General features: G+C 40.2%; 1 protein-coding gene across 3 annotated transcripts in view; it reads left to right on the top strand.

Moving 5' to 3' along the window:
* Positions 1 to 3,305: 3,305 nt before the first annotated feature.
* The window catches only part of TM9SF3 (transmembrane 9 superfamily member 3), a 73,518-nt gene continuing 60,800 nt past the window's right edge, over positions 3,306 to 16,023 (top strand). Inside the window, exons 1-3 of one of the 3 annotated variants that reach the window (XM_028481218.2) lie at positions 3,408 to 3,464; positions 5,577 to 5,713; positions 12,504 to 12,699. In XM_028481218.2, coding sequence (XP_028337019.1) covers positions 12,534 to 12,699 — 166 coding nt within the window. In that variant the 5' untranslated portion in view covers positions 3,408 to 3,464; positions 5,577 to 5,713; positions 12,504 to 12,533. Of the gene's footprint in view, positions 3,465 to 5,576; positions 5,714 to 12,503; positions 12,700 to 14,371; positions 14,471 to 16,023 lie in introns of those variants that run through there. The other 2 variants (XM_024121306.3, XM_028481219.2) reach the window with 2 other exon arrangements.

The raw sequence follows: 16,023 nt of genomic DNA, 5'->3' as shown, positions 1-16,023 counted from the left end.
TTAGGATTCTCTATGTATAGTATCATGTCATCTGCAAACAGTGACAGCTTTACTTCTTCTTTTCCGATTTGGATTCCTTTTATTTCTTTTTCTTCTCTGATTGTTGTGGCTAAAACTTCCAAAACTATGTTGAATAATAGTGGTGAGAGTGTCACCCATTGCTCTTATTGCCTATCAAACATTTGCAGAGTTGGTCACATTTTGTGCAGTTCTTTTTTTGTACACTGTAATCCCTGTTCTCCTCTATGTGTGTAATGTTTCCTGGTTTTAGGTCTACACTCCCCAAATGAATACTTCATACTTTTTCTTGTATCCTCCCCACCCCCAGGTAATTGCTAACCTAGAGCTCCTGACAACACCTAGCAAATGCTTACTGCCTCAAATCTGTGGAGGCTGGTGATGGATGTTTAAGCAAGAAACTACTCATCCATCTTAATTCAGCACTTACACTGCTTGTTCTTCAATTGCCCATCATCACTTGATTCAAAACTGTGATTATTCATTCACGGAGCATTTACTGAGCTTCCACTATGAGCAAGTCACTGTGCTAGGTGCTCTGGGGGATATACAAAGATGTATAAGATGCCTCCTCTGATTTCTATTGCAATTACTGGCATATGATTCATTCAGCAATTAATCATGTACTGCCTTGTGATGCCTCTTAGACTATCTAGAAAGTGTTCTTTAAATCCTTCTATGCTATTTGACTTTTGACTTTTGAATGTCTTCAGTAAATAGTTATTGAATGTCTATGATGTGACAAGCACTGTCCCAGCAGCTGGGACCGATATAAACAAATAGTAGTACAGTACCTTGTTGGCTGCCATCAACAAAGGTCAGAATGTAGTACAGAAGAGGAAATGGGACTATGGTAGTTATGACATAAATGCAACTGGAATCCTGAAGAAGGGATGCTCAACTTCCTGAGGGCATCATGCAAGGCTTCACTAAAGAGGTCATTCATTTAGGCCTGGAAAATGAGCAACAAAGTTTGTCCATTCATTTCCATTCTAGGCAAAGGGAAATCAAAGAATCTAAAAAAGAGTGGATATATGTATATGTATAACTGATTCACTTTGCTGTAAGCAGAAACTAACACAACATTGTAAATCAACTATATTCCAATAAGAAAAAAAAAAGAGCAAAGGCACAGAGGTATAAAAGAACCTGGTGTATTTGGGAAATATAGGGCTATAGCCTGAGGTAGAAGAGATCAGTGGGAGGTGAAGCTGAGGAGATAAATTGGGATCCGATTCTGCAGCTGCATGTTAACAGGAGTATACTTTATTCCTGGAAGGATTTTTTTTTCCTGATTACACATGTAGCACATACTCACGTGCAAATATTTGTAGGTATGTGCAATGTTAATGGTTTGAGTCATCATCTTTCAGATTGTTTTCTATGGGTAGACTAATATCATTCAAAATGGAATCATACTCTATATTTTCAAGTGTTTTCACTTAAAATTATCTCTTGGCTATCATTCCATGCCAGTACATACAAGTCTATTTCATTTCTTTTTTAAAATTTATTTATTTTATTTTTTGGCTGCGTTGGGTCTTCATTGCTGCTTGCAGGCTTTCTGTAGTTGTGGTGAGCAGGGGCTACTCTTCACTGCAGTGCGCGGGTTTCTCATTGCAGTGGCTTCTCTTGTTGTGAAGCACAGGCTCTAGGTGTGCGAGCTTCAGTAGTTGTGGCACAGGGGCTCAGTAGTTGTGGCTCACAGGCACTAGAGCACAGGGTCAGTAGTTGTGGCACACGGGCCTAGTTACTCCGCGGCATGTGGGATCTTCCTGAACCAGGGCTCGAACCCGGGCTCGAACACGTGTCCCCTGCATTGTCAGGTGGATTCTTAACCACTGCACCACCAGGGGCTTCTAGGGAAGCCCCTCTATTTCATTTCTTAAAATGACTGTATGGATGGTAGTCCATGAGTAGTAAGAAAGACTGATTCTGGAACCAGATGCTTGGATCCAGTCCTTCAGCAACCACTTAAACTCCCCACCCCCCTGGGCTTCAGCGATCATTGCTGTAAAATGAACATAACTCACAGTGCCTGTTGCATAAGGATTGAGTCAATACATGGGAAGTACTCAGAATAGTGCCTGGCAGATCAAAATCTTAGCTGTGATTCCTTGATTTATGTAAACAATATTTGAGTGTTTTAAGCAAGAGAGTGATATAATCAGGTTTCTTTTTAGAAGACTCATTGGCACCTGTTGGGGAGGATAAACAGGGAGGGAAGATTGGTGATAGGGATCCTGGTAAGAAACTGCTGTAATACATAGTGAGTGAGGTGTAGAAGATTGGCTATTACTGGCAGAGAGAGGAAAAATAAATTCTTGATACATTTCTAAGATAACAAATGCTAGAACTTGTTGCCTGCTGATGGCTGAGAGATGGAGACCATCCGAATCCAGGTTCCAGAGTTTTGGCTTAGAGGACTGTGTAGATGGTGGTGCCATATTCACGTATATATTTAACAAATATCTTCTGAGTTTCCACTATGGGCCTGACACAGTTCTAGTATATGTCAGTGAACAGGATCTCTGCTTAGGAGAAAAGCTTAGATTCTAAGAGGTGTTTATATCTGTGCACTGGAGACCCAACAAACAAACAATAAATAAACGAACAAGAATTTCAACAAGATTGAAATATTCAGTTAATATTCACTGACTTTAAGACACTCATCCAACCCGATACCGGTTTAACAATCTCCCTTAATGATGATTATAGAGCTGGTAATTCATTCCCGGAGGGAGCCGAGCTCCTTGTGAGGGCTACTTGATCCGACCCCACCGAGAGGCGGCAGGTCATACCATTACCCGACTTCACAGCAGAGGAAAATGAGGCCAGGAAGAGTAAAGCGTTTTGACCTAGGTCGCACAAGTTGAATGGAGGCGGCCTAGGCCCTGCGATGCGGGCCAGGCACCCGCGAGGGGCGCGAGGCCGGGGCCACTGTGCGCGCCGCCTCTCTCGCGACCCAGGGGCGGCCGGCGGGAGGGCCGGGCACCTCGCGCGGTCCTCCGGCGCTGCGGGGTCGCGCTTCTCGGGCGGGGCGGCCGGCGGCGGTTGCGGCCCCGCATCGCGAGGCACTTCCGGCGTGTGCCGGGGTGGCCGGATGACGTGGCTGAGTCAGAGGAAGAGGCAAGGAGGCGCCGGGGGGCGGAGGAGGCTCCGGAGCGGGCTGTGACGGCGGCGGCGCGGAAGAGCCAAAGGCTGGGCCCGGGCCCCCGTGCGTCTGTCCGCGCCCCGTGGATGCGAATCGGCCGCGGCGGAGGCGGCGGCGGCGGCGGCGGCGGCGGCGGAGGAGGAGGAGGAGGAGGAGGAGTCGGTGGGCCGGCGCCGGGCCGGTGGGAGCGCGGAGGATGAGGCCGCTGCCGGGCGCTCCCGGCGTGGCGGCGGCCGCCGCGCTGTTGCTGCTGCTGTTGCCCCGGGCCCGGGCGGACGAGCACGAGCACACGGTGAGAATTGCTCCCGGCCGGCGCGGCCGCTTCCGCCCTCTCCCCCGGCCCACCGCCTCGGCGGACCCGGCGCGGCCTGGAGGGCCCAGCGGCCCGGCCGAGCCCCGCGGCCGCCCGAGGGCGCCTTCCGGTTGGGCCTGGCGGAGCAGGAACCCCGGGAGCGGAGAGGAGGCCTTTCCGTGCGCTCCCGGGACAGGACTTAGCTGCCTAAGTGCCTGGGCCTCCTTCCCCAACCCGGACCTAAATGGCGCCGCACCCCTGGGTCCAGGGGCCCCGGGAGACGGGAAAGAAGCGGGGTCCGAGGGTCGGGGCTCACTTGGCCGCGGGAGTGGGGGCCGCAGGCAGCCAGGCTCGGAGCTGGTGCCCCCCGGGAAAGGGAGCAGCGCCCGGGCTGCTGGGGACTACGGCACGGTGGAAGATGGATGCACCACGTATTACCCGTCTTACAGTAACCAGGAAATACCCACCAGTTTATTATGGTGCTCACCGGCCTTTTCTTCCCCCTCCTGCCCAAACCGGATTATAACCCTGGCGTGGGGACAGCCTTGATAAACTTGGGGTGAAGAGCACTTTACACGTGTACAGGTACTCAGCCACACGCACCCGCCTGCGAGGCCATTCTTCTAACTTTCTCTTCACCCTCTTCTGGCCCCTAGATGAGGCTCCCATCCCTGTGGTCTCTAACTAGGCGGCTTCTGACTGTGAGGGGTCTTGAGTTTTCCAGTCCTCTTGTCTGGCTGGGAACAGTCCCTTTTGCATTTGGCCTAAAATTGAGTGGCTGTTTATTTAATTGGCATTCTTCACATCAAAGCTTGGATGTTAACGACTCCTTTAGTGACTTTCACCTAGGGATGTAAGTCGGTGGCTTTCTGAAAGGTTGATCTGAGCAGGGCAGTAAAGTCATGTAAATTAGAGGGTGCTTGTGAGTAGTTGTGTTTTTAGACCTTAACTAATTAATGATACGATTTTGCTTGAGAGGTTGTGTGGTACTAAATCTGCAGGTCTCCTGTCATTCCTGACAAGTGAAGAAATGAAGCAACCAGACTAATTTTCTCTAGTCGGTAGGTTAGCTGGGATCTTACTTTAGCTAACAACAGTTCTAAACTTTTGGCGTTTGTACCTTCAGTCACAGCCAGAAACTTCTTACCTGTATATTTTTTAAGGGACACAATCCTGAGCTGGTGACATGTTTTTGTGCTGTATTTGTGACTTTTCACCTTAAGATAATTTTGTTCACAGGTTAAACAGTTAAAAACGCTTTCTTGTTGTTTTTTCCGTCAAGTAACTTGTCTCAAAGTGTAAGAAGTGTTCATTTCCAACGGGCATTCTTTTAGCCAATGGTTACTAATATTTTAACAATTTTTTGAACACTTAAGGAAAGTTGCTGTGTAAAACTCAGAATTGTCTCAAGTATAGTTCCACCATACAGGCATATAAGCTTAAGAGTAGCATTTTACTTTTTTATCTCGTGTTTTATATAAACTGCTGTAATAGGGAAAAGTACATATTAATTAAAATTTCACAAATTGGGGTGAATAAAAAGGTCTTAGATTAATTTACAGATTTAAAATGTGAACGCCCGTTTCATTGAAATTTTATTGCCAGGAACAATAAAATTTTTTTTTGACACATCGCGGTGCGCGGGCCTCTCACTATCGCGGCCTCTCTTGTTGCGGAGCACAGGCTCCAGATGCACAGGCTCAGTAGTTGTGGCTCACGGGCCCAGCTGCTCCGCGGCATGTGGGATCCTCCCAGACCAGGGCTCGAGCCCGTGTCCCCTGCATTGGCAGGCAGATTCTCAACCACTGTGCCACCAGGGAAGCCCTTGTTAGTTTCTCTTTAACATTTACATTTTTTAAGCCAGAAATTGAATATAAAATATTGCATAAAAGGTTTTTGAGAGAATATGACACATATGAGAGAATTGTTGGACAAAAAAATTTAGAATCCATTTTATTTCAGTCATGTTTACGTTGAACTGCTCTCACTTGGTTACCTATTATTTTAAAAATTATAGGAAGAGTAGCATTAAGATATAACTAAAAAATTTGTCATATATTTTTTGGCTGTTAGCCAAAATATTTTATTTCTTACAATTTTCTTGAAAACTAGGCATTCACCTCAAGCAGATAATAATACTGAAAAGGCTATGGTAAAGTGAATTTTTTTTCCACCAAGAAGGCAGAAGTAGCTAATGAAGACAGAATGATACTGGAGGAGGAGAAAAATTGTCAAGGGAAGGTTGCTGAGTAAGTGTTTAATAAATACTTGTGGAATTGGATTATTAATTAAAGAACAATCTTTAGAAGTTAAAGTTTGCTCTTTAGATTAACTTTCTACGAAGACAGTTTCCAGATAGAAATAATAACTAATAGGGTTTTCGTAGCAGTATGTGGTAGGCACCGTTCTAAGTACTTTATGTGTATTAACTCATATTTTAAACATACATTGATAATCTTGTGAGTGGTCTTATGTCCTTTGAATGGATGAGGAAATGGATGCTGGAGAAGTTAAGTAACTTGCCTGAGACCGCACAACCAGTACAGGTAGAGGTAGGATTTGAACTCAGGCAAACTGAATTAATAGTCTTCTACGCTCTCATAGGATATGCTCTACGGCCTTTTATCCTAAAAATAGGATAGTAATACACTTGGCATTAAATTGAATAATTCTTTGTATTGATAGTATTTTTAAGTGCTTAAATGTTTGGGTAAGTTTAGCTCCATAGTGGGTTGTTACTGAGTATGTGTTTGGGTTAGCATTAAAGAGGGACAGGGCTGCAGTGGGCATGTGACCCTTGCAGTCTCTTAATGTGTGTAAGACATAAAGACTGCTTGGTTTAATGCTCTGCTGTCACCATTTGAAATTCTTAATACTTTCTGCATTTTCATTGTGTGCTGGGCCCCACAAATTCTGTAGCTGGTCCTGAGAAGGAGCAGCTGACTACTTCATGCAGTTCCAGAAAGCCCTTGATTTCTCTTACTTTACCTACTGAGTTAGGATTCAGCTGACCGTTTGACTCATATGGCATTTTTTATGTGCTTATTTATCCAATGCTCAATATTCTCAGAAGAATAATGAGAAGGGAATGTGCTGCTGACTTCTAGAGTATATACACATGTAGAATATATAAAAACGGGTTCCTTTCAGTTTTTAAAAGTTGAATCATATATGAATTACAGAACATACTGGTTTTTGTTTTTTTTTAATTAATTAATTTATTTTTGGCTGTGTTGGGTCTTCGTTGCTGTGCGCGGGCTTTCTCTGGTTGCGGCGAGCGGGGGCTACTGTTCGTTGCGGTGCACGGGCTTCTCACTGCGGTGGCTTCTCTTGTTGCGGAGCACGGGCTTCAGTAGTTGTGGCACACAGGCTCAGTAGTTGTGGTCTCAGGCTCTAGAGCGCAGGCTCAGTAGTTGTGACACATGGGCTTAGTTTCTCTGCAGCAGTGGGATCTTCCTGGACCAGGCCTCGAACCCGTGTCCCCTGCATTGGCAGGGGTTCAATTTTCTTAACCACTGAGCCACCAGGGAAGTCCCAAACATACTGTTTTAAATAAAAATTAAAGAACACTTTCATGAAAGACAGGCTCTTAATAGGTGATTGAAGGATCATAAAGAGAACACTTTAGAGTGAGTGAAAGATGTATAGGGTATGGCTTATGCTTATTTGGTTTTCTGACAGGTGGAGCACTTGGAAACATCTAGAGTTAGACTACCATGTCTCCTAAGATTCCAAAGGACTCCATTAAAAGGATTGCAAATTGAGAATCATAGAATTTTAGAACTGGAAAGACTCGAGACCATTGAATTCAACACACTCATTTTCCTAATGGCCTGAAGAGGCCCAGTGGTTGGCTCAGGGCCACAGAAAGAGTCTGAGCTACCTGATTTCTAGTCGTTTTTTCTACCTGTCTTGAACATATAATTTCCATAGTAATACTATGTAAAAATGTCAGTGCCAAAAGACCAGTAATCAATGGTACAGGAATCTTAAAAGCATTTTATGGTTTACACTGGAGCCTTGAATTTTTTTTTGGCTCTGTTTTCTCAAGGTCACAAAATCAAAAATTTTTTTTTCTGGGTCTGTTACATACCAGGCTCTGTGCTTGGCACAGCAAGTGGTGTTTAATCAGTGCTTGTTGAGTGACTTGAGTAATTAGGGATCCACCAGGAATAAGAATTTGCAGTGTTGGAAGCATGATAACCCTACTGCTTAAAGCAGTGAACAAACACAGACGATTGTTCGTTTAAGATGCATAGTCTTGGGGATGCCTGTTGTGATTTACCTAGGTTAAAACTCCATTTCTTTGTGGCCCATTGTATCTCTGGTAGGTAATGTTGAAAGAACCCAACCTGTGCCTAGGATAGCCTACTCTCAACCTTTGCCATAAGCACTATTACACTACTGGCTAAAAAAAAGATGTTTTGTTTGCTTTACTTAGGCAAATGGAAGCCTTTAGTCTTTGTCGGGAGCTAGTAAAACATATGTGAAGATTTATAAGGAGGATAAGCTGTTTACTACAAGTGAATTTGTGAGTGCTTTAATATGGATCTAGTTTTAGGAAGTGTCATAATTCATTGTCCTATTTTCAGCTGTACTCTATGGTAGACTAAAAGTTTATTTAGGTACAAAGCTATTTTGAGAGGGAGAGAGCAGTTATCTCAAGAGACTATCCAAAAATACACTAATAATTTATATGTATTAGAATTCTGATGTATGTGTTTTAAATAATTAAAAGACATTGAAATTATGATTTCTGAAATATTTTTCTGAACTGGAGTTTGCTTTCTCAGATATGTATTTTAAAGTAAGCGTATATCTTTCCCCTCATCCCATAAAAATGATGGCATTTGGGTGCTTAGTCTGAGCCCTCAGTCCTTTGCCTGTCTACATAAATTCTGATTTCTTTATTCGGATTTTACACGAGAAATTCAGTAACATTATCTCCTGAAGTGTTCCTTCTGAGGAAAAGTAATTCACGATCTCTATCAAAGAGGGAAACTTCTGTACCTACACTTACCCAGCACATAAACAGTATTTAAATGAGAGATCCAACATTGGTGACTTCTTGAGAATGAAGGTCATTCCTTTTGAGATCAGAGGACTAGGTGCTTCTTAGGAAGGTTTTTTTCCTTAGGGCAGATTAAAGGCTCAAATAGAAAAGTTGTTCAGCATTCAGCACTTCCTTAGGTGCTTTGTACAGCTGTATTTTTCCCAATTCCTTCATTTAGTTTTTGCTCTTCAGTTAATGAAGCTGACTAGGGATTAGCAAAAATGTAGTCCTAAGCTTGTAAATGTGATACTAATGTTAGAATGATCTTGGACAAATTATTTAACATCTCTATTTAGTTTGTTTGAATCTGTAAAATGGGGGAAATAATAGGACTTGTCTTACAGAGCTTTGAGAGATTAAATGTTTATATAAAGACCTTAGTACTATGCCCAGTGCATGGTATGTGCTTATTAAGTTTTGGCTAATAATGATACTATCCCAAAAGACGGTAAGCACGTGCATGTTAGTGATTGGTCAGTTAAAGTTCGACCTGAGGATTGGAGAAAGGAGGATTTGGGCAGTTCTGAAGGATAAGTAGAAATCGTTCTGGTGGGTAGGAGGGGGGCATTATAGACTTGGGGGAATGACGTTAGAAACAAGGTGGAGCAGGAAAGGAAAGGAAGACAATGTTATAAGCCATTTTGGCTGGAGTGGCCAGTGCAGAAGTTGAGTGTAACAGTGAAACTTCTGAGAACTGGAAACGAATGGAACGGTGAAGTGAGAAATGCAGGTAGTCTGAATTGGCCTCCTGTCCTTTGGCTGCTTCCCAGGGAGGCCTCATGGAAGGAGCCACCCCCATGCTCAGGGATCTCCTGATCCACTGCTGTGCCTGCTTGATTTTTTCTCTCCCCTTCTTCTGGTTACACTCTGCAGGTAAGTTATAAAATTCCATCTTTCTCCGTGTCATTGGCAACTCAGAGTTTTTCCGAGGAAAGTATTTTAAAAGAGCTTGCTAGGACGTTGTGGAATATTTTGAAAGCAAATTAGACTAGCCTTTCAGCCAAGGGTGGAGGGAAGAGCCTTACCTGTTGCTGTCTTCCCACTGAGCCCAGGGACTTTCCTGGCAGCTTAGGGAAAGGAAAGGCTTTTCTCCTTAAAAAGTTTCTTCCATTTGGTATTTTCTAATTTCAAGGTATTTTAAGATACGTTTTCTCTCTTGAAAAAGAACTCTTCCCTTGATCTTGTCTTGGGAACACTTATTCTCATGGATAAATAAGAACTATAATGAAAAGTAAACATTTTAAGTTCATGAAATCTGACTGTGGTCTGCATAAGGATTAATATAAAAGAAAAGAAACAGTTTTAGCCTTAATATTCACCCTAATCTGTGTGTGTTTGTGTATGTGTATATATATGAGTGTTTGTGTCTATGTTACATATATATGTTTTTTTCTTTCTAATCCCTATTTCAGTCTTCTTCCCAGAAGGAATCCTAGGCTAAAGAATGGTACACATTTTGTTATAGTACAGTTTGCATCATGTTGTCAGAGCTTTACTACCCCATTAAGGTTTCATGAATGTTTAAAATGAGTGACTTCAGAACGTGTAGTTTAACACATACTGTGACCCTTAAATTATTTTAGTCCTGTGTTTCAATTTGTATGAAATAAATGAATGCTCTGTTTTAACAAGTATTTATGTTCAAGTTTTTGTCTATTTTTAAAGGAATATGAGTATTAGGATTTATAGAGAAAGTGTTTTTGTGTTTATTTTCACGAGTTACATTTATAAAATTTCTGCAGACTCAGCAGGATTAATGGCAAGAATAGGTCCTCTCTTTCAGTGTGGTAATCCTAAGTGGATGCCTTTGGTTACCTCGCCTTTCTTATTTCTCTCAAAGGATGCTATCTCAGTCAGTGCACATACTTCAAACTTCTTTCACTAAGTTGCTAATAAACTTTCATTTCAGCATTTCTCCAGTGTTTTTCCATCATATTCAATACTTTTTGTGTACATGATACTATGCCAAGAGCTTTCTATTCAGTGAACAGGTTTCAATTCTAATACCAGCCCTGTTCAGTGGATAGTGATTGGTTTAGAGAACCGTTTTGAGAATTCTTATGCTATATCCCTATCTATATCTATATGTCTATACCTGTACTTACGTCTGTGCAGAAAGGAGTACCTTGATTGATTAGTGCAGTGTAACCTTGAACATTGGATGGAAGAGTGGTGGCATATGTATATTTGTCAACCCCCTAAAGTGACAAGAGTAGTTATGAATGGGTATCTATGTATACATTCAGATCTTTGGTTCCTTCATACATGAAGGTTATCTACAGTTGTTTTTCTGAATTCACTTGAAACAGCTTATGATTTTCTATATTGTTATTCATCCTGACCCTTCTCTGCCAAAGCAGAATTAATCATTTTTATTGTTGCTACAATAGCCCTTTTTACCTTAATTATAACACTTATTTCTTCATTGTTAATCATTTACTTGTCTGGCTCCACTATCGTTTGTGAACTACTTAAAGGAAAGGACAGTATGTTATTTATCTTTATAACCTTAACACCTAATGCTGTGCTTGGTACATGTCTCGTGTATTCAAAAAGTCAGGTAGTTTTTTATTTCCTTGATGAGGTACCTGGATGATGTCTTATGAACAATGAGGTGTTTATTAGGTTTGAAGGTGAGGTGATTAGATCTAAGTCCTACTATGGTGATGGTATGAATCAAAAGAGGCAGATGCTTTGGATAAGAGTAGACAAGTCAGTGTTTTTTGGAATGCACGGGGACTTGGGGTTTGAGTCTTCATGACTGAGAGGATTGTACCATTAGAAAAACAGTTTGGGGGGTTGGGTTTGGGTGGGAAGAGTTTGGTTTTGGAGATGCTGGATTTTGATGGAAAATGTTTATTCATTTTATATGGAGGACTGGAGGTAATGTTTGGTAGTTGGGCTGGTTGGATAGGTTCCTCTGTTATGTGCTCCACAGCACCCTACGTTATTAAAATTGCTTGTTCAGTGTCCATCTTTCCCTTTAGGCTCTAAGCTCCAGTAGGTCAGGGAACGTGTCTGGTTCAAGCTGTATCCTCAACAAACACAATTATTGGCGCATGGTAGGCATTCAGTAAATAATTGTTGAGTGATTTAACTTCTGCAGTTAGTTGGCTTAAGCTGCAACTGTTAGTTGTCTTTAATTTATATTGTTAATTAGGAATACTAGTTTTAAAATTACTCAGGTAACTGCTTTTCATAGAATCATTGGAATTTTAGACTTGAGGAGATCTTAGAAATCTTTGGCACTTCCCCCCTGTTGGACCCTGGAAAGGTGACGTCACCTACCCAAAGTCATCAGACCACGCTCCAGGTTTAGCTACATATAGTATTCACTGATGGGTAAAGCCATAATATTTATTCAAGGAAATTTGCATGCAGTACCTGTCTTTCAGGCTGATAAAGGGAAAGATAGAATGATGACTTGAATGGGCTGTGGAGATTTCATAGTATGGCTTTTTCTTCCTCTTGTTTAGTCATTTCTCTCCTCTCTAGTACTTTGATCAATGGCTGTGGGGAAAAAAAGGAGGTGAAATTTTGTGCGTGCTAACAGCATTAGGTTTTTGGAGTTTCTAGTGATTAACATGAGGTTCTGGATAAGCTATTGATTTTGTTTCCTCCTTCCTTGTCCACGTTAGCATGGTGAATCATGTTGATTCTAGGTTTATTGTTATTTGATAGTGTAAATATTAATTATAAACATATTCTTATAGGTTATTGGGTTTTGTTTAAACAGTATCTTCTGTAAACAAAGTTTGGAAAACATGAATCTGCTTGAGACCACAATCAGAGGATATAATTTTAAAATTCACTGAATTTCATTTTTAATGTGTAGACATTGACCATCCTTTTGAAACAAGCTTCCAGCATTTTATTTTAGAGCTTCCCAAACTGAGATAGTACATTTCTGTTTAGAACAAATATTCCCTTAATTTGAATTAGATTTTTAAAAAACATATTCTTACTTGCTTTTTTTTTGGTTTCAGTATCAAGATAAAGAGGAAGTTGTCTTATGGATGAATACTGTTGGGCCCTACCATAATCGCCAAGAGACATATAAGTACTTTTCACTTCCATTTTGTGTGGGGTCAAAAAAAAGCATCAGTCACTACCATGAAACTCTGGGAGAAGCACTTCAAGGAGTTGAATTGGAATTTAGTGGTCTGGATATTAAATTCAAAGGTACGTAAACCTTAATAGTCCTTATGATAAAAGTTAGATCGTAGACCGGGGTTTCTCAACTTTGGCATTGTTGACATTGGGGCCAGATAATTCTTTTTTTTTTGTGGGGGCTGTCCTGTACAGGGTGGGACATTTAGCAGAGTCCCTGGCCCGCACCCACTAGATGCCAGTAGCACTCTCCAGTTGTGACAACCAAAAAGTCTGTAAACATTGCTACTTGCCCTTGGTTGAGAACCACTGCTCTAGACCCTAAAATGTGTTTTAATCTCTAAGTTAAGTGTATTACATGTAGAAAAGTATATTAGTAACTAACAAAGATTTATTTTGAGTATTTATAAAATAATAAAATAAATAATTGTTCATAAAATTACATTTCCTTAACATATTTATTTCTGAAAAGTGTTTTCTAGTAAATCCTTTAAGGATTGGACATATGTGGTCAGGGAAGGCCCTCATAGATTCCTAATGAGGTAATTTCCAGAGGAGTGGGGATGTGTAATGGGCTATATGGATACTTAAAAATTATGTGTAAAGCCTCAAATTCAAACTTTTACCGTTGGCTCAATGTATTTATTAGTGTTATATTAGTTTATCTTCAATACCTGTTAGATTGTGTGGTTTAAAATTTTAAGTCAAGGACTTGTTAAAATTGGAAAAAAAAATCCTCCTTATCTATTTATTATGTAGGTATCTTCTTTGTTATCAGTTCCTATGAGTGTGTTTATATTTTTTATTTTTCTCTGTGAAGTTTGTCAGAGTGTGTATTTTCTGCATGGACATTTTTAACCTGGTAAGCAGAAGCTTGAGTAATTGAATTTTTGGAGGATCTTCGATTAGGTGTCTTGATTTTTGAATAGAGCATGGATCTTATAATCAGAAGCTTTGGATTTGAATCCAATTTTTTTACTCTATTGATTTTAGTAAAGTTGTTTACTCCAATTTTGACTTCATTGTCTACATGTATAAAATGAATAGTAACTGACCTCTGATATTTTTAGCCTTTTGGGAGGAGAATGTGAAATGAGATATTTTAAAGATAATATTTTGAAGATAATGTTTAATTTTGATTTGTTAAATTCTATTCTTGTTTTTAGGATTTTTTTTCTTACTGTTGTTGAAAATAGGTATACATATTTACATTTTTTCCCATGTATTATTTCTTGGGGCTTAATTATAAAATTAAGTTGTAAATTTAAACCACAGTGGCATGGCTTATAACTTTATGAATTATTGTAAACATGCCCTGAGGCTTGTTTTAATTTAATGAGGTAATTTAAATATTTAATTACAGGTAAGGAGAAAAGTTAGACTAGAATATGTGATATTTGGGAACCTCAATACTACATTTATTCACATACTCTCTCATTTCCATATTTGGTACACATTTCTAGTTTATTAAAAAGGAACCAGAGAGAAAACAGGCAAAAACCCCAAGTCCTACTTTGCTGCTATGGACAGATTTCATCACTTGTTGCAATCCTCACTCTTATTTACTAAAGAAGAGTACTCATTCAGCTGTCTTAACCATTCTTTTATTAGTGTCTTGAGGCTGAGATGGAAAGATTATTTAGATAGAGGGGTATGGTTTTCATGGGCTATAAAAGTGGGATTTATTTTCCTTTCAGACTAAACACCTTTAGATGAAAAGAATCAGAACTGGCCAGATGTTACTCCCTAAGAGTCGGCGGTTCCTTGGAGTCTTGTCAGCTCTACACTCCATCCTGGATATGCTGCTAAAGAAGCTGCCACGTTAAGTGGTCCAGATGCAATAGTAAATGCTGATTAGATTTCTCTTTCTGTTGTAGACCCTTGCTTACCCCGTTCAAAGATAAAGTTGATCGTGCTTTGAAAGTGTTTTGTGAGGTTTCCTGGTTGTTCTTTATAGTATCATAGAATTTTAAAGGTGGGATGCACCTTAGAGATTGTGTCATCTGATTTCCTGTTAGGGAGGCCCAAAGATGAATTACCCAAAGCGTATCACAGCATACTAATGCTGTGTGGAAACTTGAACCCTCTGTTCCTGTGTAAACCGTAGAAATATTTATATTGTTCATCTTTCATCCCTTAAGTATTTGATTTTTAAAGGTTCTTCTGAAGGCATATTCAAGTAAGAAAATAAAATTTTGGAAATATTGTGAAACTAGGAAAAGCTATACATATACATACCCACTTATATGTGCATACACACAAACACACAATTTTTTTTTTAACCTAGTAGATTCAGGCTAAATGGATTAGTATGGTTTTGTAAAATGAAAGTCACTAAATAGACTATTTTAGGGAACTAGCAGTAGTTTTGAGTCTAATGTAGGATGCCTCAAAAGCTCCCTTTTGAGGTTTTATGCACAACTTTTTTTCTTCCTAAAAGTTTTTATAGTATCGCTAGACAAAATGCTGCATTGAGAAGCTTTATACAAAATTAAATGAAAAGGGCAGACTTAAATTGGATATCTTTGAACCAGACCTGAAATCATTACCCTATAATTTTCAAGGGTACCTCCTAGAATATTGCCATTGTGGAGTGGAAAGAACATGTGCTTTAGAGTCAGAGAGACTTGATGCATCTCAGCTCTGCCTCTGCCTACCTATGTAGTCCTGGACAAAGTATTCAGTCTCTTTGATCTCATTGTCCTCATCTATGAAATGAGGGAAATAATATCCACTTGGTAGAATTGTCATGTTTAAATGAGATAGTGCATGTACATCATTTATCAAAGTTCCTGATAGTTTACATTCAAGAAATGGTTATTGTTATGAATACTAATAGCACATAGTATGTATCTGTGCTTCCAACTTGATTTTGTATTAGCAATTATGAAATGTTAAATTAGTTTATTGAGTATAGGATTTGATTTATCCTCAAGCTGCTGCCCTAGCCTGCTGGGTAATTTAGTTACTTCCACTGGGGCAGGGACAGTTGCATTCTTGTTCACTGTTGCATCCTTAGCTATTAAAACATGGTGAGCTCTTAATAAATTGTCTAGCACCTAGTTTGTGCCTACTTGTTCTTTATTATAATTGGTTCATTATGATCATTAGGTGATCTGGAATAGTAATTCCTAAGCAGGGGAGGTCGCCACCCAGTCCCTTCCCTCTCATTTGAGAATTCTTGCAGTATAATGAAGGATATTAATTGTTGAAAAGTTGACTTCTAGAGGATTCCTTCCTCCCATTTATTTTATTGATCTTCCCTTGAATTTTCTCTTCCTTGAGTATTCCAACTTAACAGAGGGGTGAAATTATTTTATTAGTATTTCTTCTGCTTCTCTAGATTGAAATGGTAAGTTGAGAGTACTGCAGTTATGTAGATATGCCAAGGGCTGC

The sequence above is a fragment of the Physeter macrocephalus genome, chromosome 20 (genome assembly GCF_002837175.3).
Source record: "Physeter macrocephalus isolate SW-GA chromosome 20, ASM283717v5, whole genome shotgun sequence".
NCBI classification, from domain to species: domain Eukaryota; kingdom Metazoa; phylum Chordata; class Mammalia; order Artiodactyla; family Physeteridae; genus Physeter; species Physeter macrocephalus.
The sequence above is the reverse complement of the archived record's forward strand: the minus strand, read 5'-3'. Positions and strand labels throughout refer to the sequence as shown.